At 39.6% G+C, this 27159-nt stretch overlaps 2 protein-coding genes across 3 annotated transcripts; one reads left to right on the forward strand and one right to left on the reverse strand.

Annotated features, from left to right (window-relative positions):
* Positions 1 to 870: 870 nt before the first annotated feature.
* Positions 871 to 7711, reverse strand: LOC306994971 (uncharacterized protein). Its single transcript, XM_079606030.1, has 2 exons — positions 7589 to 7711; positions 871 to 7339 (listed from the first exon to the last, which is right to left on the reverse strand). The coding sequence occupies exon 2, from the start codon at positions 7090 to 7092 to the stop codon at positions 5407 to 5409; it is 1686 nt and encodes a 561-aa protein (XP_079462156.1). The 5' UTR covers positions 7093 to 7339; positions 7589 to 7711; the 3' UTR covers positions 871 to 5406.
* Positions 7712 to 9192: 1481 nt separating this feature from the next.
* Positions 9193 to 26765, forward strand: pou2f3 (POU class 2 homeobox 3). 2 transcript variants are annotated; one of them, XM_079606036.1, is made up of 14 exons: positions 9193 to 9241; positions 11330 to 11415; positions 11804 to 11860; positions 13664 to 13698; positions 14195 to 14296; positions 15518 to 15623; positions 15731 to 15819; positions 17800 to 17973; positions 20458 to 20599; positions 20729 to 20862; positions 22294 to 22458; positions 23672 to 23714; positions 23833 to 23947; positions 25789 to 26765. In XM_079606036.1, exons 3-14 carry the CDS (start codon positions 11812 to 11814, stop codon positions 25826 to 25828), a joined length of 1194 nt encoding a protein of 397 aa, XP_079462162.1. In that variant the 5' UTR covers positions 9193 to 9241; positions 11330 to 11415; positions 11804 to 11811; the 3' UTR covers positions 25829 to 26765. The 2 variants fall into 2 exon arrangements, with proteins under 2 accessions (XP_079462162.1, XP_079462161.1); XM_079606035.1 differs by lacking the exon at positions 9193 to 9241 and adding an exon at positions 9965 to 10148.
* The last annotated feature ends 394 nt before the right edge of the window (positions 26766 to 27159 follow it).

The following is a 27159-nucleotide window of genomic DNA, read 5'->3' on the forward strand; positions in this document are numbered from 1 at the left end:
TCTCGTCTTCTTTTCCCAGTGCACGCCGTCAACTACAGAAAGGGAGCGAACTCAGTGTCCAAAGATAAGTGTAGACAAGGTTCTGACACCAGTTCTTGAACTTTTGTGAGACACCATTGCTTCGGTGCTCTGTGTGTATTCGCCGTAGCTTAAGTCTCGAGTTTCGTCAGCGGAGATAATTCACAACACGGCTTGTTCATACATGACTATAGAGTGAACTGCTCTCACATGAGCTCATCTCACGTTCTCTTTGGGGAGTAAATACGATAACACTGCCACCATACCAATGTGTAGGGCAGGCAATTAATCACTGACATGAGAGAATAGTTTAGTCAAGCCTTTAAAGGGCCCCTTTTATGCTATTTTAAAGTTTCCTAATGTTGTTGTGGAGTCTCCTACAACATGTTTAAATCCCTCTTTTCTGCGAGCTACTCTGCTCTGATTGGCCAGACAGCTCAGTCTGTTGTGATTGGTTTACCGTGTACAGCGCGTCAAAAACAAAAATGGCATGGTCTTCTCGACATGATCCTATCCAGTATCCACAGGAATCAGTTGCAGTGTTTGGGGTTCGAGTTTTCCCTGGTCTCTGCGCGCGCAATAAGTCGGCGGGCAATATACTAATTACAATATAATAATTATAAACTAATTACAATTAGTATATACAATATACTAATACTAATGTCACAATGAAACGGCTTATGACTCATTTCAAAAATCCATAATAGGGGCCCTTTAATGGTATTCTGTCCTAGCTGCGTGTTCCATCTACGCAACACTGACAGATAGCTAACAGGAGTCAGAAAAGGGGCAGACGCAGGAGTAAAGTTGAACGTTTTACTGTTATATTCTTTCCTCTTCTTTCTCTTTTTTGTAAAACTGAAATATACAAAGATTACAAATGTATTGTTACAAAATATTCTCCAAATAAACACAAATTAATTTCCGTTGTTTACAAATATTCTCTGAGCATATACCAAAAGGCTACAATCAGCTCTGTTAAGTGTTATTGTTAACAAATTGCCATCACTGTTGAATAGTTCGTTTTTAAACTCAAACTAATGAATTACAAACATATATAATCACATATATCATGCAAACACTGGAAAAATGTAACAAACTTACAGGCAAAGCCTTTCCGAGGCACAAAACGTAAAGGAAACAGAGATATGAGACTTGTTGACCAACCGCATGTAAAGAATTTGGAACACTGCGGTTATTTCCACATGATCTACACCAACCACTAAGAAAGCAGTTTACGATCAGTAATTTCTTTGTTGTAACACCAAACTGCCACAAGATGGTGCTAAGACATAAAAAACAAATGAGTGCCATGACACTCCCCGTCTGGTATTGTTTAGATGCCACTATATAACCTGAGAATGTTCACATAAGACCTCACAAAATATCAGTCTTCTGCTGGCATGAGCAGAACTGTTTCCGATATAGGTCTGAGGAATGTCTTGATTGTCCCATTCCTTGCAACTCTCAGTTCAACCGTTCTGACTCTTTTGTCACTGCTGGTGAAAATCTTGGTTACAAGAGCCATAGGCCATTCATTGCGTTTACTTTGAGCGTCCTTAAGAAGGACAACATCGCCCTCTCTTAGATTTCGTCGTTCCTCTTGCCATTTGCTTCGACTTTGAAGCGTTGCGAGGTATTCATGCCTCCATCTGCCCCAGAAAGTGTTGGCAAGATGTTGCACCTGTCTCCATTGCTGTCTGTGGAGATTGGTTTCCTTGAAGTCACCTGGAGGAGGGAGGAGTGTATGACCCTTTTGAGTTAGGAGCATGGCAGGTGTCAACAAGAAAGGTGAGTCTGGGTCTGTAGAAATAGGAACAAGGGGTCTTGAATTGACAATTCCCGTAACCTCTGCCATAAGAGTAGACAACACTTCATGTGTCAAGCAAGAAGGACTGATCTGTTGGAGCATGGAATCCAGTATGCGCCTGGAGACTCCTATCATCCGCTCCCAGGCTCCTCCCATATGGGATGCGTGAGGTGGATTGAAAACCCACGAACAACCTTCTCCGCCCAGGTACTTCCTCACACTAGGCTCTTGAGGATCATTTAGCACAATTTCCAGCTCCTTACAGGCTCCTACAAAATTGGTCCCACAGTCAGAACGAATTTGTTTGGCAGGTCCTCGCAGAGCAAAAAACCTTCTCAAGGCGTTTATAAAGGTGGATGAATCCATGCTGTCAATCAGCTCAATGTGTATGGCACGAATACTCATACAAGTGAAAAGAACAGCCCATCTTTTGTTTTGAGCTTGTCCTCCTCGCGTGCGCCTTGCGACAACAGACCAAGGTCCAAAAACATCTAGACCAACATACGTGAAGGGAGGTTCAGTGCTCAGGCGATCGATGGGTAAGTCCGCCATCTTCTGCTCAGATACCTTCCCACGAAGCTTGTTGCATGTGACGCACTTGTGTACAATGCTGTTGATAAGTTTCCTAACACCAACAATCCAATACCCTGCATTGCAGATAGCTGATTCAGTGAACACACGACCCTGATGCTTGACTCGATCATGATAATACTCCACAAGTAGCTTTGCAGCATGACTGCGTCCTGGAACAATCAAAGGAAACTTCTCTGTGAGATCCAGAGTTGCATTTTTAAGCCGACCTCCTATCCTGAGAAGGCCTCTACTATCTACGAAAGGGTTAAGTTTTCTTAGAGCGCTGTGCCTCGGGATGTCATTACTTTTGGCGATGCAGTTAAGCTCTTCTTGGTAAGCTCCCCTCTGAACGCTCTTGATTACAACTTCCTCTGCTTGTAACAACTCCTTCACTGTACGAGGCTTAGCACAATAGTGCCACAATCTGCAGGCTTCTTCTCTATCATCAGACGACTTGGAAGTCTGGGCGATATGTATGAGAAAAGCTATGGCTCTGACTAATGACCTCCATGAAGAGAATCGCTCGAATCGGTGACATTCAAGATGAAAATCATCTGATACAGTAGTAACAAGAGGACGAACTTCTGTGTCCAACTCTGGCCCTAGGAGGTCAAATTCCTTCTCCTCCAGAGCCAAACCCTCATCCATTTGCGATAGAAAGGCAGGTCCTGTAAGCCAGGTGGTGGTGCCCAACAAAGCTGCTGGAACGGAGCGGGTCACATGGTCTGCAGGGTTATGCTTAGTAGATACATAGTGCCATTGCATTGGGTTTGACACTGCGGATACGCTGCACTCTGTTGGCTACGTATACGTAGAAACGCCTTGTCTGGTTATAGATGTACCCCAAGACGACTCTACTATCTGTGTAAAATGTAAAACCATTGATGACACGAAGATATGCCACTGCTGCAATCGCTCTGACTGAAGCATCAGAGAAAATGTGGAGTTCCTTTTTCTGAGCTGTAGAGAGAGTAGTATAGACATATGTTCTAGGAATCTCCAGCTGTCTGAGATCTTGTAGGGATTTCCTCCATGCATTCCATAGTTCTTCCTTATCTTCAGGGAGAGGAGAGTCCCAGTCAAAAGCCTCCCCTGAAAGTTCTCGTAGCAGGAATTTCCCTTCAATGGTGATAGGAGCAACGAACCCAAGTGGGTCAAAGAGACTGTTGACAGTAGCCAGTATCCCTCTGCGAGTAAAGGGCTTCTTAATGTCAGTTACGTGAAAGGTGAATGTGTCCTCCTTCACATCCCAGCCAAGTCCAAGACTACGTTGGATGGGAGTAGGATCAACTTCCAAGTTGAGATCTTTAAGTCCCTTCGCATGATCTTTGGTCGGGAATGCGTTCATCACGTCCTTGCTATTAGAAGCAAACTTGTGCAGTCTTAAATTTGAAGTGGCCAGCATTTTCTTCGTTCGTGTCAACAGATCGATAGCTCCAGCAGCTGTGGGTGTCGTCAAAAGTCCATCATCAACGTAGAATTCCCTTTCTACAAAGTGTTTGGCGTCTGAACCATACTCCTCCTCACCATAAGCCGCTGCTCGTCGGAGACCATAAATGGCTACAGCAGGAGATGGACTATTACCGAACACATGCACCCTCATGCGGTATTCAATGATCTCTTTGCTGGTGTCATTATCCTTGAACCAGAAGAAACATAGGAAGTCTCTATCTTCCTCTTTCACAATAAAGCTGTGAAACATTTGTTCGATGTCCGCAGTTACAGCTACCAGCTCCCTTCTAAAACGCAAAAGACTCCCAAGAGGCTATTATTTAAGTCCGGACCAGAGAGAAGAACATCGTTCAAGGAGATGCCCTGTTTTTGCGCACTGGAGTCGAAGACAACTCTGATCTGACCGGGCTTCTGTGGGTGGTACACCCCAAAGGAAGGTAAATACCAACATTCCTGACCTTCTCGAAGAGGAGGGGCTACTTCGGCATGGTCACGATCAAAGATGTTCTGCATGAAGGTAACAAAATGAGACTTCATCTCAGGCTTCCTTTCCAGTGTGCGCAGGAGGGAGGTTAGGCGTGTTAATACCTGTTCTCTATTATCAGGGAGTCGCTGACGAGGTGTTCTGAATGGGAGTGGTGCCACCCAACTATTGCTCTCGTCCATGAACATCTCTTTATCCATGATGTCTAAAAAGTGCCTGTCTTCAATAGACAATCCAACTTTATTATCCTCCTTTGTCCTCTCGAAGATGGTATCCCCTATGGCATAGTCATCAAAGATGATGGCGCCATGCGCCAGAGATATCTCGGGCAAAGGCTTGATCGAACTTGTCGAACTTCTCCCTGACGTTGAGTTTGTTGGGACATGGAGGAAGTAGAGAGGGACGTCCATTATCAAGTACATGGGTGCGGTAAGCACTAAGTGCTGCAGACCTGTGCACGGATACTAAGCAAACGTCTCCCACTACGACCCATCCTAGATCTAGTCTTTGTGCGTAGGGTGCGGTATTAGGTCCATTACGTTGCTCCCGTACTTTATGAACCTGAAGGATGTCACGACCCAAAAGAAGAAGAATTTGGGCTTCTGGATCCAAAGGAGGAATGCAATGAGCGATGGGCTTTAGGTGAGTGTGACAACGTGCTGAGTCAGGTGTTGGTATCTCGAACCTGTCGTCTGGCATATTGTTGCATTCAATCAATGTTGGCAATTTCACCTTCATCGCTCCATCTAAAGACTCTATAATGAAACCTGTAGCTCTTCTTCCCGTGGTTTCTGTCAAACCTGCACAGGTACGTAGAGTATATGTGGAGTTCTCTCCTTTGACATGCAGCAAGTCGAAGAACTTGGTTCTAGCGAGCGACCTATTGCTCTGGTCATCCAATATCACATAAAGCTTGATTGCTCCTTCTGGGTGGCCTTCTGGGTAAACCTTAGCCAGGCAAATCTGAGATGCAGGACCGTGAACATTTGCCATAACCACAGACTTCTGTACACTTGGAAGTAATAGCAGGTTGAGGCGTGTCTTTCTCTCCCTCCCCGCCATGATCGTATTAGTTTGCAGGCGGCGGTCGTGGATGAAGCGCTGCGATATGAGCATCACTGCCACAATCCTTACAATTAATAGCTGCCTTACAATCCCTGGCCAGATGAGTGGTTGTTGCACAGCACCTGTAGCACACACCTTTCTCTTTAAGGAAAGTCTTGCGCTCATCCAAAGGTTTGATCCTAAAACCTCTGCAACGATTGAGAGGGTGGGGCTTCTTATGAATCGTGCAGGTCTTATCCACATCATCCAACTCACAGTTTGAGCTGTGTGTCTGACTCACAGTACCTGATGAAACTTCCGTCTTGTGAGTGTAGACTGGGCTTTTCATTTGTCTCTTGAATGGTAGCTCTGGTTTCAACACACTATGGATTCCTGAAGACAGAGCAAAACTTGGATCGTTGCGTATTCTAGCCTCTCTGCAAATTAAATCACAGAAGAATGAGAATGGAGGAAAGGCTACATGATGTGCAGCTTTGTACTGAGAACCTTGAGCCATCCACTTCTCCTGAAGACTGTATGGTAACTTATCTATGATGGGAGCCACACCACATGCAGTGTCAAGATAATTAAGTCCGGGTAGGTAGCCTTCATGTTTTGCAGACTCCACTTCCTGTAGAAGATCTCCAAGTTCTCTAAGCGTTTTCGCGTCTTTGTTGCTGATTTTTGGAAAGCTCTCAATCCTATCAAAGAGGGATTTCTCAATAATCTCCGGAGAGCCATAGCAATCTTCCAAGCGCTCCCAAGCCTTTTCCAAGCCTGTGTTTGGATTAACTGTGTGCACAGCTCTGATCCTTCGCACATGATGTGAAGACTGTTCTCCCAACCATTTTGACAGAAGGTCTAACTGCTCAGCAGCTGACAGGTGCAAACCTTCAATTGCGTTGACGAAAGATGATTTCCACGCCCAATAATTCTCAGGACGATCATCAAACTTGAAGAGACCTGAGTTAACAAGCTCTCTGCGTGCTAAGTACCTGGCGACCTCACTGACATTAGTGTCATTGTTGAACGATCGTTGTGGTGTTGTCTTGAATGGCGAAGAAGTAAATGGCGGCGCTTGGTATTTGTGACAAGTTGTTTGCTCTGACTTCTGAGGATGCTGCATTATATTCTCAGTATCAGGTTTATTGTAGGAATCTCTGACATCCCACGCTGCTAAGCGATGCTGCCTTGGCGGTGTCTCGGCCCTCAACACATGGACAATGGGCTTTAGAGGTGGTTGCCATGGTTCATCTCCAGCAGGAGACGATAACCTCAGTTGAGACTGATTCATGATGTAATCACGAGTGCGATCAGAAACCTCTCTCACATCAGAAATCCTTTCTCCAAGCTCGCTATCTGCTGCTGCCTCCAAAACCTTCGCCTCAGCGATGGCTGCTGCCACCTCACTTTCATGCTTTATAGCCGCCAGAGACGCTTCCATGCGTGCCTCTGTAACTTTCAGTTGAGCCTTTTCAATCAAGATTTCAGATTCTTTCTTAAGGAATTCAGTCCTGGCCTGCGCAGCTTCCAGTTTAGCGCGAGCCCTGGCGGCAGCTATACTAGCCGATGAGCTTCTAGATCTATTAGTTGAAGCAGAGGCTATAGATCTTGTTTCTAATGCTTGACGTCGCTCTGTAGCTTTCTCAGCCTCTGTAGCTTTCTCAACCTCCGTAGCTTTCTCAACCTCCGTAGCTTTCTCAGCCATCATGAATTGCTGATACTGTCTTAGAGTACAAGGCGTGATGATGAACGAGGAATGGTGGAGTTAGAGCTTGCTTTCCTTGAACTGTAGTGCCCACAGTGCGGTTGCCTTTTTACTATTCTGTCCTAGCTGCGTGTTCCATCTACGCAACACTGACAGATAGCTAACAGGAGTCAGAAAGGGGGCAGACGCAGGAGTAAAGTTGAACGTTTTACTGTTATATTCTTTCCTCTTCTTTCTCTTTTTTGTAAAACTGAAATATACAAAGATTACAAATGTATTGTTACAAAATGTTCTCCAAATAAACACAAATGAATTTCCGTTGTTTACAAATATTCTCTGAGCATATACCAAAAGGCTACAATCAGCTCTGTTAAGTGTTATTGTTAACAAATTGCCATCACTGTTGAAAAGTTTGTTTTTAAACTCAAACTAATGAATTACAAACATATATAATCACATATATATTCATGCAAACACTGGAAAAATATAACAAACTTACAGGCAAAGCCTTTCCGAGGCACAAAACGTAAAGGAAACAGAGATATGAGACTTGTTGACCAACCGCATGTAAAGAATTTGGAACACTGCGGTTATTTCCTGGTTAACCTCTAACCCAAGAGTCACATGATCTACACCAACCACTAAGAAAGCAGTTTACGATCAGTAATTTCTTTGTTGTAACACCAAACTGCCACAAGATGGTGCTAAGACATAAAAAACAAATGAGTGCCATGACAAATGGTGACCAGTGACCACATACCCAACAAAAATCTGTAGCACACACGCATGCTCCGGCCTGGTCAGCGGCTCCACGTTCAAAGTCAAGAACCACTTCACGATCTATGTCACACTCCACATACTGGAGGAAAGTAGAACTGAATGTTTGTATTGTTTTAGTCATGATTTTATTATTTAGGATTTTGCTGTGTACTCGTAAAATGTAAACTGCATTATGTGTTTTTCTTTATTATGTAAATTATTAAAATTGTCTTGATCTTTATATAAGGAACACTCCACTTTTTTTGGAAATAGGCTCATTTTCCAACTCCCCTAGAGTTAAACAGTTGAGTTTTACCGTTTTCAAATCCATTCAGCCGATCTCCGGGTCTGGTGGTAGCACTTTTAGCATAGCTTAGCATAGATCATTGAATCTGATTAGACCGTTAGCATCTCTCTCACAAAAATGACCAAAGAGTTTTGATATTTTTCCTATTTAAAACATGACTCTTCTGTAGTTACATTGTGTGCTAAGACCGACAGAAAATTAAAAGTGGCGATTTTCTAGGCCAATATGACCATAGATATACATAATAAAGGCTAGATGTCTTACGGCGGAATCTCGAACGGCATCACCCGGTGGCCATCTTGTCACAGGGAAGCTTTCTGTAGGTGAGTCATCTGCACGAACAGAATATACAAGAATATTCTAGGATTTTACAAATAGTTTGGTTTCTTACAAACGTTATTAACGTGGCTATAATTCTGGATGCTTGAACATGTTGAAATATATAATATTATAATTATTCATAAGTACGCAGTGTCATAACTACATCTCTGACGTTTATAACAAACCAACCCGTTTGAAAATCGGTAGAAACTTGAGCAAGTTATGGTTATTTAAAAAGTACATGCACCATTAAAACAATGTTACTAGTGAGCGAGCCCCCTGTGGCAAGATGGCCGCCGTGTGCGGCCGTCGACCTCCATTGGCCAGCAGCGCGGACGAGACATCTAGCCTTTATTATATGATATCTATGAATATGACTAGGAACTATACTCTCATTTCTGCCTGCCACAGGGGGCTCCACTCGTAACATTGTTTTAATGGTGCATGTACTTTTTAAATAACCATAACTTACTCAATTTTCTACCGATTTCCAAACGGGTTGGTTTGTTATAAACGTCAGAGATGTAGTTATGACACTGCGTACTTATGAATAATTATAATATTATATATTTCAACATGTTCAAGCATCCAGAATTATAGCCACGTTAATAACGTTTGTAAGAAACCAAACCGTTTGTAAAATCCGTCAAGATTTCAGCGAGATAAGAGTATATTCTTGTATATTCTGTTCGTGCAGATGACTCACCAACAGAAAGCTTCCCTGTGACAAGATGGCCACCGGGTGATGCCGTTCGAGACTATGCCGTAAGACATCTAGCCGTTATTATGTATACCTATGGTCATATTGGCCTAGAAAATCACATCTTTTTATTTTCTGTCGGTCTTTGTACACAATGTAACTACAGAAGAGTCACGGTTTAAATAGGAAAAATATCGAAACTCTTTGGTCATTTTTTGAGATGCTAACGGTCTAATCAGATTCAATGATCTATGCTAAGCTATGCTAAAAGTGCTACCGCCAAACCCGGAGATCGGCTGAATGGATTCGAAAACGGTAAAACTCAACTGTTTAACTCTAGGGGAGTTGGAAAATGAGCCTATTTCCAAAAAAGTGGAGTGTTCCTTTAACTATGAACACACACTAAGAAATGTGATATTTAACACGTGAGTTTTGTTGTGGTCTTGCTGGGATCATACCAGCACCCCAGCCTTACAAGCTGTTCCCAGCATGCAAAAATGCCTTATGCTGGTCCACCAGCACACCCTCTTCCCATGCAGAGAACCAGCAAACCCGCAGCATCCCATGATGGTCACAGCGTGCAAAACATACCTAAATGCAGGAGACCAGCAATGCTGGATTTTTCAGCAGGGTTTGTTATTATTTTTGCCTCTTTTGTTATAATGTTCCTACAATTCTCAATGCACCACTGTCAAATAATCAACCATACGTCAAAATCATGCAAATGGTCAATGGCTTTATGCCAGCATTATGTCTCCTCATTTGACAGAGACTGAATGCTGCCCTCTTGTGTAAGTTTTCTGTGATATTCAGTCTGGATGTGAGACAGTATAACTCATCTTTAGATGGTAAAGTTACAACTTATTAACGGGGTCCGTCGAGGTGGGCCTTTACTTTACCAGACAACAAACACAAGCTATGGTATCCGTTACAAACAAAACGCAGCTGTGCATTATAACCGATGTCTCCCAGGTGAGTTAATTTTTCAGAATTGTTTCGGGTTACGCAACTGATTTGAACCGGTTCGAAAGAACTGTTTCGCGCTGGAAATGAATCAAGCTTAATCAGAGAAAACCGTATAATAAACCCCAGCACACCATGAAGTCATGAATAACGTAGTGGGTGAATTCACTGGAATAGTGTGGAGGATAACGCAATCGGACTTACAGTATGATCTCAGAATTTGGTTGGGAAACCCTCCTCAGAGACACTTTTATAGCGGTTTTGTTTTTAATATAGATTTTTACATTTCCACAGAACTCTGGCTAGAGAAACTAATTCTTCATCTCTGTTGAGGAATGAACTGTAGCATAACTGTAACCCGGCCAGTGTTAACAAAAGACGATAGTTTAGAATCATATTGTTACAAAAATATTTCTGTTTTGAATAGATGCTGTTCTTTTGAACTTTTATATTAATAAATTAATGCTGAAAAAAAGTATCACAGTTACCAAAAAAAAAAACAATTAAGCAATAGCCTACAACTGTCTCCAAAATTGATAATAACTGAGTATCAAATCAGCATATCGGAATGATTTCTGAAGGATCATGTGAAGATGCTGAAAATTCAGCTTTACATCACAAAAATGAATTATATTTTAAAGTATATAATAAAGTATATTAAATAAAAAACATTATTTTTTTTTCAAATTGTAATCATATTTTACAACTTTACTTTTTTGGATAAAATAAATGCAGGGTTGATGAGCATGATACTTCTTTCAAAAACATTAAAAATAGTATTTTTTCCAAACTTTTGACTGCTATACTGTATGTATCCTATATAACTCATTCAGTCAAACCCATTCTCTTATAAAGCCTAGTAAAAGAAGCATCATGATCCCAGCCTTTATGCATAGTGCTACATCTGAATAAATAGAGCTATGCCATGTTCAATCAAAGACCAGGCACACTTTAAGTTTGCCAGTGTACATAGACACAGGCAGAGTTGCATGCACGCTCTTATTCTCAAGCTTTTCGAAGTTTGCTGTCTGCCTATTGTTGTTTTATGCAAAAAGTCAGAGTCTGGATAGGACACACGAGGGCCTTATGCAAATGACGTGTCTATCGGCTGGTGTGGGATACTGGAGAGGTGAATGCTCTTCTACTAACCCACTTTGCTAAATGTGTTTCTCTGAACCTTTTTGAGAAAGGTTCTCTCAGTTCACCTGAGAAAAGCACCACAGGAGCAGGGATTTAATCTACAGAGCCTGGATCCGTGGATCTTTGCTTTTACAAGGTAAGTGTAGATGTACTTCTCAAAGTTTTTATAGAAATGCATTTATTCCCCAGATTCCTGCTTACTTCTCAAGCTGAGACCGTTTTGTGGAATCATATTGTTTTGCATTGTACCTGTTCACAGCTCTAGATATTGACAGATTTAAATGTTTTTGACTAGAAGAGATTAGGGTGGAGAGACAGAGTGATTGTGGTGAATGGTGAATGGGGATACCCTTGCTCTTATGAATATTACAACAAGCCCTTTACATAAAGGAGACCATTTGAAAGCTGGACACATTAGAATAAACCTCAAGATCATTTTACTGGCTGGGCCCGGGCATGAATTGCCTCAGTGTCTGCATAAAGTTGTGATCCTGTAGGAAAATCAGCTGTATTTATCATTACAGATATTAAGATGAGCACAGAGGCTGTTGAACAGACAGAATCTCAGCATGAACCAGCTGGTAAGAAGCCTTTTCACTCTCTGGAATATTGATAATTACCTCTTAACTAATGTATGGTGACATTTGAATGTAAATAACATGGAAATATAAGTCAATAAATTATACGCCAATTATATATTTTTTATGTTTACGCTATTTAAAGTTTAAAATAACATAATTTGTGGCACGAAACTATTATAAGTGAGGTTTACAATATTTAAAAACTAAATATGACATAAATGTACATTTGAAAATTACATTACAAAACATATTTGATTATTTTCTTAAATATTAAAAATAATTTCACTGCTTTTATGTCCAGATGTGATTTTATTTTGGGTATTTTCTCACAAATTGTCTACTTTCCAGTTGTGGAGCCTTTATTATCTGTGGTTAAATGTGTTAAATGTTACATTTTTCACACAGTGTTTGAGTTTCACCTTTACGTTCACTTGAAATGAGGATCATAATTTCACGAACTGCCATCGGGCTTCTTTACAATAACCGTTTGTGGTTATGACCAAAAGTTTAACTCTTTGTGTTGATGGGACACTGGTCACGCTCTCAGGCAAGTTTGTACAAATGGCTTTGTGCCAACTTTAGAAGTCATTTTTATGTTCAGCGCATTTATATCTATACATTTTCTTTTTACTTTTTATTTGTCACCCCATAAATTGGGATTGTACTTAAAAAAGGCATTCCTAAGTATTGTTGAATGCAGAGTACAGAGTGCATAAGGCGTCTAGGTGTGTGATGCGTGCAGGCTGATGGATGTGAAGTGTACCAGGATGTATGTGGCGGTTTGTTTGCAGTGAAGCGCTCATAGCCTCAGGCACTACTGAATCTTGGTCTGGTTACAATGGCTGTACGGAACCATCTCGCTCAAATGAGGAACCTGAGAGAAATGAGAATTCAGAGAGAGCAGTGTGTTGTCCTTCATTGTTAAATATATATTTCATTTTATGTTCCATCACCTCTGTGGTGTGAAATGTTTGGATATGGATTAGTGTTCAGGTTAGACCTATCAGATGTCCCATCAGGTCATGTGATACCTACAAATATTTGGATTGTACAAAAGAGATGTTGTTCATGTTTACAAACACCTTTATATTGGCCTACATGAAAACTAGTTAAAGTAAAAAAAATGTCCCCACTGTTTTGTAGTAAGGACATTTTATTGTTTTTGACTCTGGACTTGTTTTGGATGACTATAACCATTCTGACTTTAAAATCAGGGATTTTAACGAAATAGAATGCAATCAAAATGGAGGAAATGTGTCACGGCAGGTTTTATAATCATAATAATAATGTGTGTGTGTGTGTGTGTGTGTGTTTGTGTGTGAGCAAGAGGGGGGGGGGGGGGGGGTAAGAGATGCACCTGGAGGTCTGTAAGTATTCAAATGTGAAGGCCTCTAAAAGTTGCCATGGAAACTCATTTGCATGATCTGATGATTTCCATACTGGAAGTTTGGCTCAGGAGAAGGGTATATTTCCATATTGTGGAGTGAGTGAGTGCCGTTCTAACCACGGCCTCATAGAGATAGATTTGAATTTCAAATGAAGAGAGATTACCTGGTATTGACGACCTTTGAACCGCCGACTAACCCTCCTCGCTCAGTTTAATGGAACATTTGGGAGTTTGTTTTTATGGTATGGTCCATTATAAGTCTTACTATGAAAAGCCCTTGAAATAAATAACGATACAAGTTTAAATGAAAACTAAAATGTTTTGTAACATTATCTGGATCCCTTGGGTGGGAGACAGTCTGAGTGTTTATCCTCTTACTTTAATGTTAAGTGTGATTATCTTTTTTTGTTTTACAGACATTGAACAAAATGGCATTGACTTCAGCAGACAAGTAAGTACACACTTTGCTTTACTTAATATTCATCATGTGAAAACGTACTGTTTTGGTATTCGGAGCAGCGCATTGCTCCTCTCATGAGGTGAAACTCTTTGGGAGTTCAAGTGAAAACGACTTGAAATTGCAAAAGTTTTCTAGTGTTACACTACGTGAGACATTTGAGTCATTATGAATAAGCTTCATTAGTTGTTCAGATAAGCCTGTCATATGATCTATTGGTGAGGACAGAGAAAACTTTCGTGCGCAGGAACTAGCTTCAGGCTTCTGAGGGCATTTGCATACTGCGCCTGCGGGAAGGGAAGGAATGTTTGTTAAAGGCCCTTTGCAGAACGAGTCCTGCAGCCTTACTGGTCTCTGAGTACACACAAAGAGTGCATGTATACACACACAAACACACATGCCTGAGGACCATAGCACAACAGTGAACAACTATATCTTGAAATGTTCACCAGGTTTGGGTTATCTAACAAATGATTTGTTTCACGTACAGATAAAGACTGAGAACCTGAACGATTCACCTCATTCTGGTTCGTCGCACAAGACATGCCACTTAACTCAGGGATCACCGGTGCCTGGTGGCCAGCTTACTGGGGTACGTCTTTATCAACACAGCCAATGAGAACTCATGCACACACACACTTACGTTTTGTATTAAGAAAATTAAGCCTATTTAGATCATTAGGCCTTTTGGCATTGTTACTTTTTTTAATAACAGTTCAAAAGATAGTTCACGCCAAAATGACAATTCTGTCATCATTTACTCGCCCTCAAGTTGTTCCAAACCTGTATTAATTTCTTTCTTCTGCTGAACACAAAAGAAGATGTTTTAAAGACTATGGGTAACCAAACAGTTGATGGGCCCCATTGACTTCCATAGTATAGAGAAAAAAATACTATGGAAGTCAATGGGGTCCATCAACTGTTTGGTTACTGACATTCGTCAAAATATCTTCTTTTGTGTTCAGCAGGTTTGGAACAACTTGAGGGCTGAGTAAATGATGACAGAATTTTCATTTTGGGGTGAACTATCTCTTTAAGCACCAATTTAGCATCGATTTCAGTCCCAATTCTTATACTGTCAAAAAATGTCATTACTGTAATGTGAAATGTTTTTTATTTATTAAATATTTATTTTATTATTCAAGTATTTATGAGGAAAAAATTAATACATTAAATACGTATTATGTATTTTATTATTTAAGTATTTATAAATCACGGAAGCATTTGTTAAATACCTTTAATTTATAATGACTTGTTATAACCATTTTTTATATAATACAGTAAAAGATAATCTAATTAGAATCGCCACTAAAAATAATGTAAATTAACAAAAAAAAAATAAGGGAAAAGCATTATGGTAATGACATTTTTGAGAAAAGTCTGCTTAAAGAGATAGTTCACCCAGAAATAAAAACTCTGTCATCATTTACTCACCCTCAAGTTGTTCCAAACCTGTATGATTTTATTTTTTTCTGTTGTACATAAAAGAAGATATTTTGAAGAATGTGTGTAACCAAACAATTGATGGTAGAAGTATTATTTTTTTTATAACCTCATACAGGTTTGGAACAACTGGGTGAGTAAATGATTTTAATTTTCAGGTGAACTATCCCTTTAACTGTCTTAAAAATTATGTCATAATTCAAAATATCTTAATGTCCTTTAAGCTAAATATTTTTTCTTATTTTTTCTTCTTGGATGCAATGTGACCTGAAAATGTTTTGTGTGATTTAATGCTCGAAAGTTCACACAAAGTGTAATTGTGGTGAAAGATAAGGCGCACATGTAATGGCTGGTGATTGGTGTTTTTTAGGAGCTGCCCTCCCTGCACTCTCTGCCGCAGCTCGTCCTGATGCCTGGATCTCATCTGTCCTCTCCATCATCATTTCTCCTCTCGCAGGCCCAATCCGGACACCAAGGTCAGTGGATGTACTGGATCATATTCGGGATGATGTTGCTCACCGAGAAAGTTATTTTTGTTTGACTTAACTACAGTACATACATGTTTAAATGCTGTTTCCTCCAGCACTGCTGCAGCCCAATCTGCTTCCCTTGCCATCCCAGTCCCAGACAGGACTCTTGCCACACCAGCCAGGTCTCGCACTCACTCCTCAGGTACATCAGAGCCTAATGTTGGATTATTTCTTGAAATAAATAAATACATTTAATGTAAAAGAGTTAAAAACAAACAAACACCAGAAACACTTCACAATAAAGTTTCATTTGTTAAAGGAACACTCCGACTTTTTGGGACTTTAGCCTATTCAACTTATCCCCCAGAGTTATATAAGTCAATACATACCTTTTTCATCTCCGTGCGTGCTATAAGTCTGTTTGACGCACCCACCGCTAGCCTAGCTTAGCACAAAGACTGGATGTAAATGGTTGCAGCTAGCATACTAATCCAAATAAGTGACCAAAATAACGCAAACATTTTCCTATTTACATGTTGTGATTTGTATAGTCACAGAGTGTACAAAAAATAAAGTCACATGAGACACAGACATATTTTAACCGTATAAATACTGGGAACTATATTCTCTGAAGGCGAAGCACTGCTACTTGGGCGGAGTGATAACCGCAGCACCTGAGACGCGCCGTTGTTTCTCCTGTCAACAAAACCAGCATCTCAGGTGCTGCGGTTATCACTCCGCCCAAGTAGCAGTGCTTCGCCTTCAGAGAATATAGTTCCCAGTATTTATACGGTTAAAATATGTCTGTGTCTCATATGACTTTGTTTTTTGTACACTCTGTGACTATACAAATCACAACATATAAATAGGAAAATGTTTGCGTTATTTTGTCACTTATTTAGATTAGTATGCTAGCTGCAACCATTTACATCCAGTCATTGTGCTAAGCTAGGCTAGCGGTGGGTGCGTCAAACAGACTTATAGCACGCACGGAGATGAAAAAGGTATGTATGGACTTATCTAACTCTGGGGGATAAGGAGAATAGGCTAAAGTCCCAAAAAGTGGGAGTGTTCCTTTAACATTAGTTAACGTTAACAAGCAAAGAACAATACTTTTACAGCATGTATTAATTTTAGTTTAATGTTATTCTCAACATTTACTAATACATTTTTAAGATCATAAGTTGTATCTGTTAACATTAGTTAATGAGCTGTGACCTCACATGAACATTTGTATTAATAAAGGTTAATAAATGCAGTAAAAACATATTGCTCAATGTTAAATTAGGCTAGTTAAAGCGTTAGTTCACCCAGAAATGAAAATTCTCTCATTAATTACTCTCCCTCATGTCGTTACAAACCAGTAAGTCTTTTGTTCAACTTCAGAACACAAATGAAGATCTTTTTGATGAAATCTGAGATCTTTCTGTCCCTCCATTGACAGCTACACAACTGCCACTTTCAAGCCCCAGAAAGGTAGTGAAGACATTACAGTAATCCATGTGACTCCAGTGGTTTAAACTCAATTTTATGAAGTGATGCGAGTGCATTGTTTGCGCAAAAAACAACAACAACATAATTTTACCACTTTATTTATTAAATATTAATCACCGGCGCGCATTCAGGCAACAGCGTTTGCTCTCGCGTCAACATAACATGTGCATCGTGGTCCTCTGAGGAACTCTCTTTGGAGATTAATATTTTGTAAATAAAATTGTAAATTATGTGCGAAAAACAAAGCACTCGCGCCGCTTCAAACAATTGAGGTTAAGCCCCTGGAGTCACATGGATTACTTCAAAGATGTCTTTACTACCTTTCTGACACTTCTATCACAAAACAATGGCCAAATATGGAACCTCGAGTCTCAGACCTTTCCAACTATATGTTTTTTTATCAAGTTTAGAAAAATATTTGATAATGCAGTATAACACCATCCACTAGGGGGAGGTTCCTGCTAAAAGGTTTTTCCATGCAAACGCGATGTCCAATTTCAAAACAGAACACGGCATGTGTTCCACTACCAGGACACTGACATTTGCATAATACCAGGGTACTTTTTTAAGGGCATGAGAAAAGGAAAACACTAAAACACCACCAAAACAATAATACAAATAGCATGTAAGCAAACAAAGGTGATAACAACTGATTACCTAGACTCTAATAGCTTTATTTTCTCCTAAGGCAATGGGCAGGACAGGGCTGGCTGGCTCCTCTATGGATGGACACCTGGACATGTCTCACTTACAGGTCCCTAAACATGTGGGATCACCACAAGATGAGCCTAATGACCTGGAGGAGCTGGAGCAGTTTGCTAAAGCCTTCAAACAAAGACGCATCAAACTGGGCTTTACTCAGGTAAGACTTTGTGCCTGGTTTATATTTATATTTATTTGTGCCTTTATAACTTTTTTAGATGTATATTTTATGGTATTGAACAGACTATGGGCCCTATTTTAACGATCTGAAACGCAAGTGTCAAAGTGCAAAGCGCAAGTAACTTTGTGGGCGGATCCCGGCGCTGTTGCTATTTTCCCGGCGGATAAACGACTCTTGCGCCCGACGCAAATCTAAAAGGGGTTGGTCTGAAGTAGCTTCATTATTCATAGGTGTGGTTTGGGCGTAACGTGAAATAAACCAATCAGAGCGTCCTCTCACATTCCCTTTAAGAGCAGACGCGCTTGTTTCATGGCGGATCGCTATTATAACGGCGGATTTGCCAGGCGCACGCCAGGAGCGATTCACAGCCGAGGAAACCGACGTTCTCGTCAGGGCCGTAAAACACAGAGAAGTGACATTGGGGATGATGGGAGAAACCCACCCAAATTAGCTTCGGTTAAACAGGCGTATAATTTGGGTAGTAAATGTGTAGCCTAATCTAGATTTTTTTATTTTTTTATCTAGATAGATCTTTTTCACATCTTCACGGACACAACAATGATTTCCCTCGTGTGTTAATATTTTTCCTTGTAATAATGTATGATTTGCAAAAATGAAAACTGCTGCATCTGTTTATATTAGAGAATCAAAGTGGATGCGGGTTAACATTATGGCAAGCACGCGCCCTTAAAATACTACATCACTAACGCGCAACGCGCCACTGTCTTTAGACTGTTTTTTCCCTGGTCAGTTGCGCAATTGCTTTCTAAAACTGGAAAATAGCACCATTGAAGTTTTGCGCCGGAGCACGCCTCCTCTTTGCGCTGAACCGCCCCCGCGAGCGCAAGTTCATTTCCTAATTTACCGACGTGCGTCTGTGGAGGGAAAAGTCCGCTGTGCGCGGGTGCAGAATAGGAATGATACATGCGTCGGTGTTCAAAGTCAATTGCGCTGGGTGCAAGATAGGGCCCTATATGTAACCGGTCCTACTCGACCCCCTCCGAGGGGTCTCTCCGGCGTCGGAGGCGGGTGCTCTAAAAAGGACGCTAAAGACAACAGCCTCTAGCATCAGTCGCTAGTGCGCTTCTTGAGATCAGGGGAGCGAAGTTTACACGCACAGCTCTTACTGGCCTACGACAGTTACACTCACTCTCCTAAACCTCACTTACATCAGGGTCACGGCACCAATTGATCCTACTCGACCCGCTCTGAGCGGGATTCGAACAGGGGTCTCCGGCGTGGGAGGTGGCCACGCTAACAAGGACGCTAAAGACAGAAGCCGCTAGCATCAGTCGCTAGTGCGCCTTTTAAGGCCAGGGGAGTGAGGTTTACACACACAGCTATTACAAGCCTACGACAGTTACACTGACTCACCTAAACCTCACTAACATCCGGGTCATGGCACCAATTTGAATCGGTCCTACTCAACCTGCTCCGAGCAGGATTCGAACAGGGGTCTCCGGCGTGGGAGGTGATCGCACTAACAAGGACGCTAAAGACCGCAGCAGCCGCTACAATCCGTCTCTAGTGGGCCTACGTCCATTACATATACATTATAAATATCATCATCAGCTTCCATTGAGTTTGGAAAATTCTTTACACAGTAGCTTATCAGAATATCTCTTCTCCTGTCTCTGAAAATGTCCAGATTTATAAATCTTCTTGCAGACACTCCTTTTAAGTGGTGTTTAGTCAACTGGGTTACTAGAGCACATTGCAAATACATAACCGGAAATAAATGAATCGTACTATTTCAAAGCGGATGTGCATCACGAAGCTCAGTGCAAGTAGTCCATCCGAGAAGCGACAGACACAGAGTGTGTTTGAAGCCGCTAAATTCTCATCAGATTGCAAAATTAATAAAAAAAAGAATAGAAACAACAATTCTATCTGAAGACATATTAAGTAAACATGTGAATATATCAATATTTCTCCCTAATGGACATTGTTTAGTGATCACAAATAAATGGGAGTGAACGCGATTGAATACGTACAGATATTCTATTCAAAATATCAATAACTACCGATTGATATTGCATAATTTTGCAATCCTAACAGAAATGAGGATATTGCTGTCATTGTAACCAGGTTTTATCATAAACAGTGGTCAAATATTTAAGCTATTCTGATTCAGTTTCTCAAGCTTAAATAAGAGTGCTTTGTGTTTTACAGTACATTGTCAGTGAATAAACAAGTCAACATTTATGTATTTTTGTTTTGTCGGACTAATGAAATTCACATATATTGTGACAATGTCGTTTTTATTATTATTAGTAGTAGTAGGCTAGTAGCATTTTATTATTGCAATTTTGTATATTTCTTTCCCTGTCATTTCAATTGTCTTTTTAATTTAACTTCATGTGGGTATATCCACTCAAATTAAAATGGAATAGGCTACTCAATGTTGCCCGACACTTTGTGGATCTCATCCAGTTGTCAAACTCTCCTGTGATGTGTTTGCAGGGTGACGTGGGTCTAGCCATGGGAAAGCTGTATGGAAATGACTTCAGTCAGACTACCATCTCACGCTTCGAGGCTCTCAATCTTAGCTTCAAAAACATGTGCAAGCTAAAGCCCTTGCTAGAGAAGTGGCTGAGTGATGCAGGTATGTGCTGCTACTGCCCTCTAGTGGACAGAACTCAATATTTTTTCTGTAAGCATCAGTTAGTATTTGTTTTGCGGACTGTACTCATTAATACCTGCAATATTAAACCTTCTCTTCACATCACCTCAGAGAACTCGCCATCCGACACCATGACCAACTCCACCACCCTACCACCCCTTTTGGAGGGTTATGGGAGGAAGAGGAAAAAGAGAACAAGCATTGAAACTAACATCAAGCTCACACTTGAGAAACGCTTTCTAGATGTGAGTTTGCCATTTTTACTCCTTTTTTATGCTTTAGGCCCTCATATGAACATAATTTGAATTGAGAATTGAATTTTGAATGAGAATTTCTCATTGTAGGGAGTATGACAGAAGAATGATAAATATTTTTGGTCCATACAGAGTTTGCCATACAGAGTACAACAGTTTACGATAAGGTCTAACCCTAAGTAACAATGAGCAACACATTTGTTACATTGTTTGTTAATATTTTTAAACATTAGTTAATAAAAATACAACTGTTCATTGTTAGTTCATGTTTTCTCATGTCCATTAAATATTATTAACAGATATTAAGAATTTCAATGTTTAGAAGTCGTATGCTCATAAAGGCTGCATTTATTTGAAGAAAAAAAAAATACAGTAAAAACAGTAATATTGTGAAATATTATTCCAATTTTAAGTAACTATTTTCTATTTTAATATATTTTAAAATGTAATTTATTCCTGTGATGGCAAAGCTGAGCATTACTCCAGTATTTAGTGTCACATGATCCTTCAGAAAACATTCTTATATGATGATTTGCTGCTCAGTTATTAATAATGGTTCTTATAATTGTCAATGTTGCTGTTGATATTTAAGTGGAAACCATGACACATTTTTTTTATAGAAAACTTTTGTATCAATATAAATGTCTTTATTCCTGGCTGAATAAAAGTTTTTTTTTTCTTCAAACTTTTGAATGATAGTGCATCACGGTTTCCACAATATTTTGAAGCACAACAGTTTTCAACGTTGATAATAATACATATGTTTCTTGAGCAAGAAATCAGCATATTAGAATATTTTCTGAAGGATCATGTGACTGAAGACTGGAGTAATGATGCTGAAAATTCAGATTTGTCATCACAGGAATAAATTACATTAATATATTCAAATAAACAACAGCTCTTTAATTGTAATGATATTTTCCTGTATTTTTTATCAAATAAATGCAGCCTCGGTGAGCATAACAGACAGAAATATCTTAATTATTCCAAACTTTTGACCGGTAGTGTAAATGTTGAAATGAACATGAACTAAGATTAATAAATATATTCTATATTGTTAGTTCACGTTTACTAATATAGTCAACTAATGTTAACAAATTGAACCTTATTGCAAAGTGTTACAATTCATTTATCATTTACAGTAATATAGTATAATTTTGCTGCATTTGTAATCTGCCACAAGTTAATTTAGTCAACTGTGTGCTGCATTAGCATGTGAAGGTTTAATCCTAAGATTTAGAGAACTATAAGATATCGATAACTATAAGATGTCACATCTTGCTAAAGACAGTCCTCAACCTGCTCCTGGTAAACTGTCTTTTCTAACGTAGTGTAACAGGTCCTTTTCAGCAATGACAAAATGCATCAGTTTTCTTTCAGAAAGGCTGTGATACATAAACACACTTTATTCCCTATATCTAGAACCCAAAACCCAACTCTGAAGAGATTACGCTCATCTCAGAGCAGCTAGCCATGGAGAAGGAAGTAGTGCGGGTTTGGTTCTGCAACCGGCGGCAGAAAGAGAAGAGGATATACTGCCCCCTTTCCACTTCACCCATGAAGTCTCACAACTACAACCCTCGTCTGGTGGGTCTGAGAAATCATTATTGAATGAGATGGGGGTCTGTCTGTTTCCTATAGTAATGATTGATCTAGTCCAGAGGAAATTATTAACAGTCCAGTTAAGCTCCCTCAGTCCCCTGAAATTTTGCAAAATGGTAGTGACCATGACACACCCAGTCATTAAAGTACAACCTGAATGGTGACCATCAAGTTTTATTACTAATAATCTCTGGTTCAACATGGATAGAGACACATAGGGCAGATCTTGTTTAAAATAGAAGAAAATTAAATTTATTCTGTTCTATTCTATTCTGGTTTTGGTTGGGTTCTGTTCCTGTTTGCTTGTGTTCCCAATCCTTGTTCGTTTCTATGGTTACTGATTATGTTACGCACCTGTCTCTACTTCTGTTAGCCTCCTTGTGTATTTACGCCTTGAGTTTTCTTTAGTCCCTTGTCTAGTGTTTACGTTCTGTTATAGTGTGTAGTGCTTCTTGGTTTCTCCCTGGGATTACTATACAACAAATAACACTTTTATAATATTCAATTCAATTATATAAGATATAATATGTTTTATTATATTATACCCATGGTTTGGGGTCAGTACGTTTGTTTAAAATAAATTCATATTTTTATTTACCAAGGATGTATCAAATTGATCAAAAGTGAAAATAAAATGACGTAAAATGTAACATTATATGTATTATATTAAGCAGCAAAACTTAAACTTAACCATTTTTAACTGTGAAAATAATAAGAAAGATCTGAATGTTACTTGAACACCAGGTCATCATATTAGAATGATTTCTGAAGGATCATGTGACACTGGAGTAAAGGCTGCTGAAAATTCACCTTTGTCATCACATGATTAAATTACATTTTAAAACATATTAAAATAGAAAATAGTTGAATTGTAATAATATTTCACAAAATTACTGTTTTGACTATACAGTATAAATGCAGAAAATCATCAAAACATTAAACCGTAAGGTTAACCCCAGACTTTTGAACGGTCGTATATTTTTTTATTTCTACATAAAGAAATGGAACAAATAGATAGCACAATATGTAATAATAAACTTTAAATTAATAAATAATTATGTTGGCTTGTTTATAACTTTATCTTCCTCCCCAAACTATGTGTGTTTTAGAGGGTTTGTGATAAAAAGGATGTATGTTTGTCCTCAAAAAAATGTTCTCCACCTGATTTCCCACTAATTTGATTAATGTCCTGTTTCAGCCTTCAACTTCACGCTCATTCAGTCCACTCGCCTCTGGAGGTGGTAAGTATAGAGCTGGTGGGATGACAAACCACACTATTGCCATTGTAGGCAAATGTATTTATAATGTATAGCCTAACCTTAATGTGTTTTCTGATGTTATAACACATTTTTCTTGCAGTGTCATCAAGCTCCTCCCCCAACAGCCCCAGTCGAGGCTCTTCCCCCAGCGCTCTGTCCACCACATCCAGTCCACTGACAGCACAGGGGGTCAACCAGACGTTCAACACCGCAGGGTATAACCACCTTCCCTTAAGTTACTTCAGACATGCAGCCACCTTATGTGTAAAGAGACCATATGATGCTATTTTAAAAGGCCATTGTATTGTTTTTTGGGCATAGTAGAATAAGTTAACATGCTTTAAAGGGGCTATGTGTAGTTTTTAGCGGCATCTAGCGGTGATGTTTCAGATTGCTGCAACCAATACGTTTACAATCGAGTGCTTGTGCGTATGCTTTTATTATTATGTGGAGTTTGTGTTGGAGTCTGTGTTGTGCTGGGAGCTGGTCGTTTCTTAGTATTAGCAGACTCCATGTCATAAAGTTGCAGTGTCGTCGCTGTTGAGTGCAAAGTCAGTAGACGAGGCGAGAGGCTTGAGAGTGCGCATGCAGGTCTCAGTCACGTCACTGGATTTCGCGGCAAATCCGACCCGAAGCCTTCACATAGAAATAGGAATACTTGCTTTCAGAGGTAATAGCAAAACCCGCCAATTGGATAATTTTATTGTGAGATAACAACCCCTTCACACACAGGCAATAAAAAATTGATTAATTTTAGTAGAAAAACTACACATAGCACCTTAAATGTTAAAAAAAATTAAAAAATCATATACTGTACATTATTGTCGAACCTCTATTCCCTGTCTATCGGAAAGGCTGTGATTGAATTCCAGTTTCTTCTGAAAAGCCCAGAGTGCTCTGATTGGCCAGCTGACCCAGTGCATTGTGTTTGGCCAAACACCTGAAGCGTGTGTCTGATATGTAATGCAACTTACCATTATAGCAAGCTTTAGCTTCTAATGCCCGGTACACATTGTACGATTTTGGGCTGTCCCAGATGAAAGATGACCAAGCGTGGTGATTTCTGTGGTAGTGGCTCCTAAACGGTGGTCCTACTTTGGATAGTGAAAGAGGACGGCAAAGATAGCTTGCGATAATTTTCTGACAGTGTCAGACATTTATCACAATCATCTCAGTGTGTTTGCTGCTATGACCTACGTCTACTGACCAGCCAATAAAAATGCAACATGAAATGGCGCATTGATCAACGTGATATGGCACTATAACATAAAACTACTAACCTCCATTTGCAAAATTGCCATGCCAAATGGCCTCTTTTGCCTAGCTATGACACGTCCATATTCTCCTCTTTCGCTTCCTTTTTTCCAGTGCTCATAAAAACCACAATTGCCAAAGTGCGATTCATCTTGCTCTATTTGTTTACCACTAGCACATGCAGATGACATTTTATTCTTCTATGCTAACTTGCGTTGTAGCCAATTCAATAGGTGTCATCACCGCAGTCGGCAAATCGCATCATTTAAATCGATCAGAACCAACTTTGTAAGCATGACTTGTGTATAACCAATGTTGTACTCTCCCAAGTTCAGGAAGCTGTCATCCATTAAATGCGCATTATACAAGCTTACTTTTGGGTTGTACTACTCAGGAACAGTAACCACTGATTCCTAATTTCATCAATGTTTGGAAGGCCAAACGAAAGGGGTTTGCTTTCACATAGGAACACACAGCATCTCAACAACATGGCAACAACACTACAATTTACTGAGGCCTTGTCTTCTTTCTTTGCATTTTCATTATGCTAATATTTCTAATTTGTGTCATGCGTTTACTTAAATAATATCTGGACTTTGATCGAGGCATTTTAGGCAAGTCTGGATCAATGTTTTCTTTTAGAATAAATCTCTTTTGTTGGAGAATATTAGCTTTTTGCAGCTTTTGTACATGCACAAACAGATACATTACACACTAAAGGAAAAGGAAAACATTCAAAAGCATCATATGGCCTCTTTGATTATTAAGAACCAGTCCAACTGACATATGATGCATTTTACAGATCCTGGTATCGCTGGAACACCACGTCATACCACCACTGAGCACCTCCAGAGCTCCAGTACATCCGGAGGCAACAGCTTCACTTCATAACTTACCAGACGAGAGAGGTCTCTGTGAAAGAAAGGAAATATTCATTCTGTAATGTTTACAACCTGCACTAAACGTGGAGGCAGAACACAGAGAACCACTATTCTGCTTCTCATGGTCTAATGTTCAAAATGCTTGTGAATAGAGCTTCACTGCTAATAACTGAAGGGAAAAAAGCACTAATATGCAACAGCACATTGTTTAGATATGCAAACTTGCTGCAAAGAGCATGACAGACATGTTCCACATTTTCAGGAGAGCTTTTAATGTGCCTGAAACCTTATTTCACTTTCTGTGCAAAATCTCTGTGCCAATTTTGTTGGAGATGAAGGTTCAAATCTGGCTTTATGTGTATTGGTAACGAGGAATAAACTACACAAAACAAATCACTAACTTTTAAAAAACACTGATATTTGTATACCCTGTTTACATATTGCTTTATTAGAAATGTGTGTCACTGTTGTGTAATTTAATGCTGAAGGTTCATTGACAATTGTAGACGCTAGGTCAAGACTGGAACTGCTGGCTCTGATATGTGCAGTTGTTTTGAGAGTCAAATTGAGACAACGTTTAGTTGATTGGTCAGCAAAGTTTACAGTTCTTAATATATTTTCGGCATGCACCTAGTTTTGTGTTTCTGAATTGTTCTAAGGATTTCTGGAAGGGAAAACATTTTATATGCCTGGTGTGGAATTTAAGCATTTCACGCTATTTTTTTATGCAGCATTGTCCAAAGCATTTGAAGTGCCTTGAGTTTCACATTTTAGATTTACTGTATGATTAATAATATTATCTAGATATTGTTTGGTTGTTCTTTGCTTTTTTTAAATTTGTATAACACTGTTGTATATTTCAATTTCACTGTTTGACTGTTATTAAAATTTGCACTTACATACGTCTCTTTTTTATATACTACTCAACAGATATGCATTTGGGGGGGGCATGTAATAGTGTCAAAATTAGAAGCTAGAAGTCAAAATTATGAGATAACCTACTGAGTATAATTATTAGATAAACAGCAAACAAACCAACAATAGGGCAACAACATGCAAGTGCTGTGACTAGTCAAAGTTTATCTAGCACATTTAGCAAGTTTTATTTTATTTTATTATATATAATAGAATAGTAAGTATTAATGGGTCAAGTGTTGACGAAAAAGATTGAATATGGGTAAAAACTCAGCAGCTTGGGTTGAATTAAAGCAGGTCATTCCACCAGTAGGGAACAGTCAAAGTAAAATTCTGTGAAAGTGATGTTGTGCCTCTTTGCGATGGCACCATAAGTC

The sequence above is a fragment of the Phoxinus phoxinus genome (assembly GCF_949152265.1).
Source record: "Phoxinus phoxinus genome assembly, chromosome: 3".
Classification (NCBI taxonomy): domain Eukaryota; kingdom Metazoa; phylum Chordata; class Actinopteri; order Cypriniformes; family Leuciscidae; genus Phoxinus; species Phoxinus phoxinus.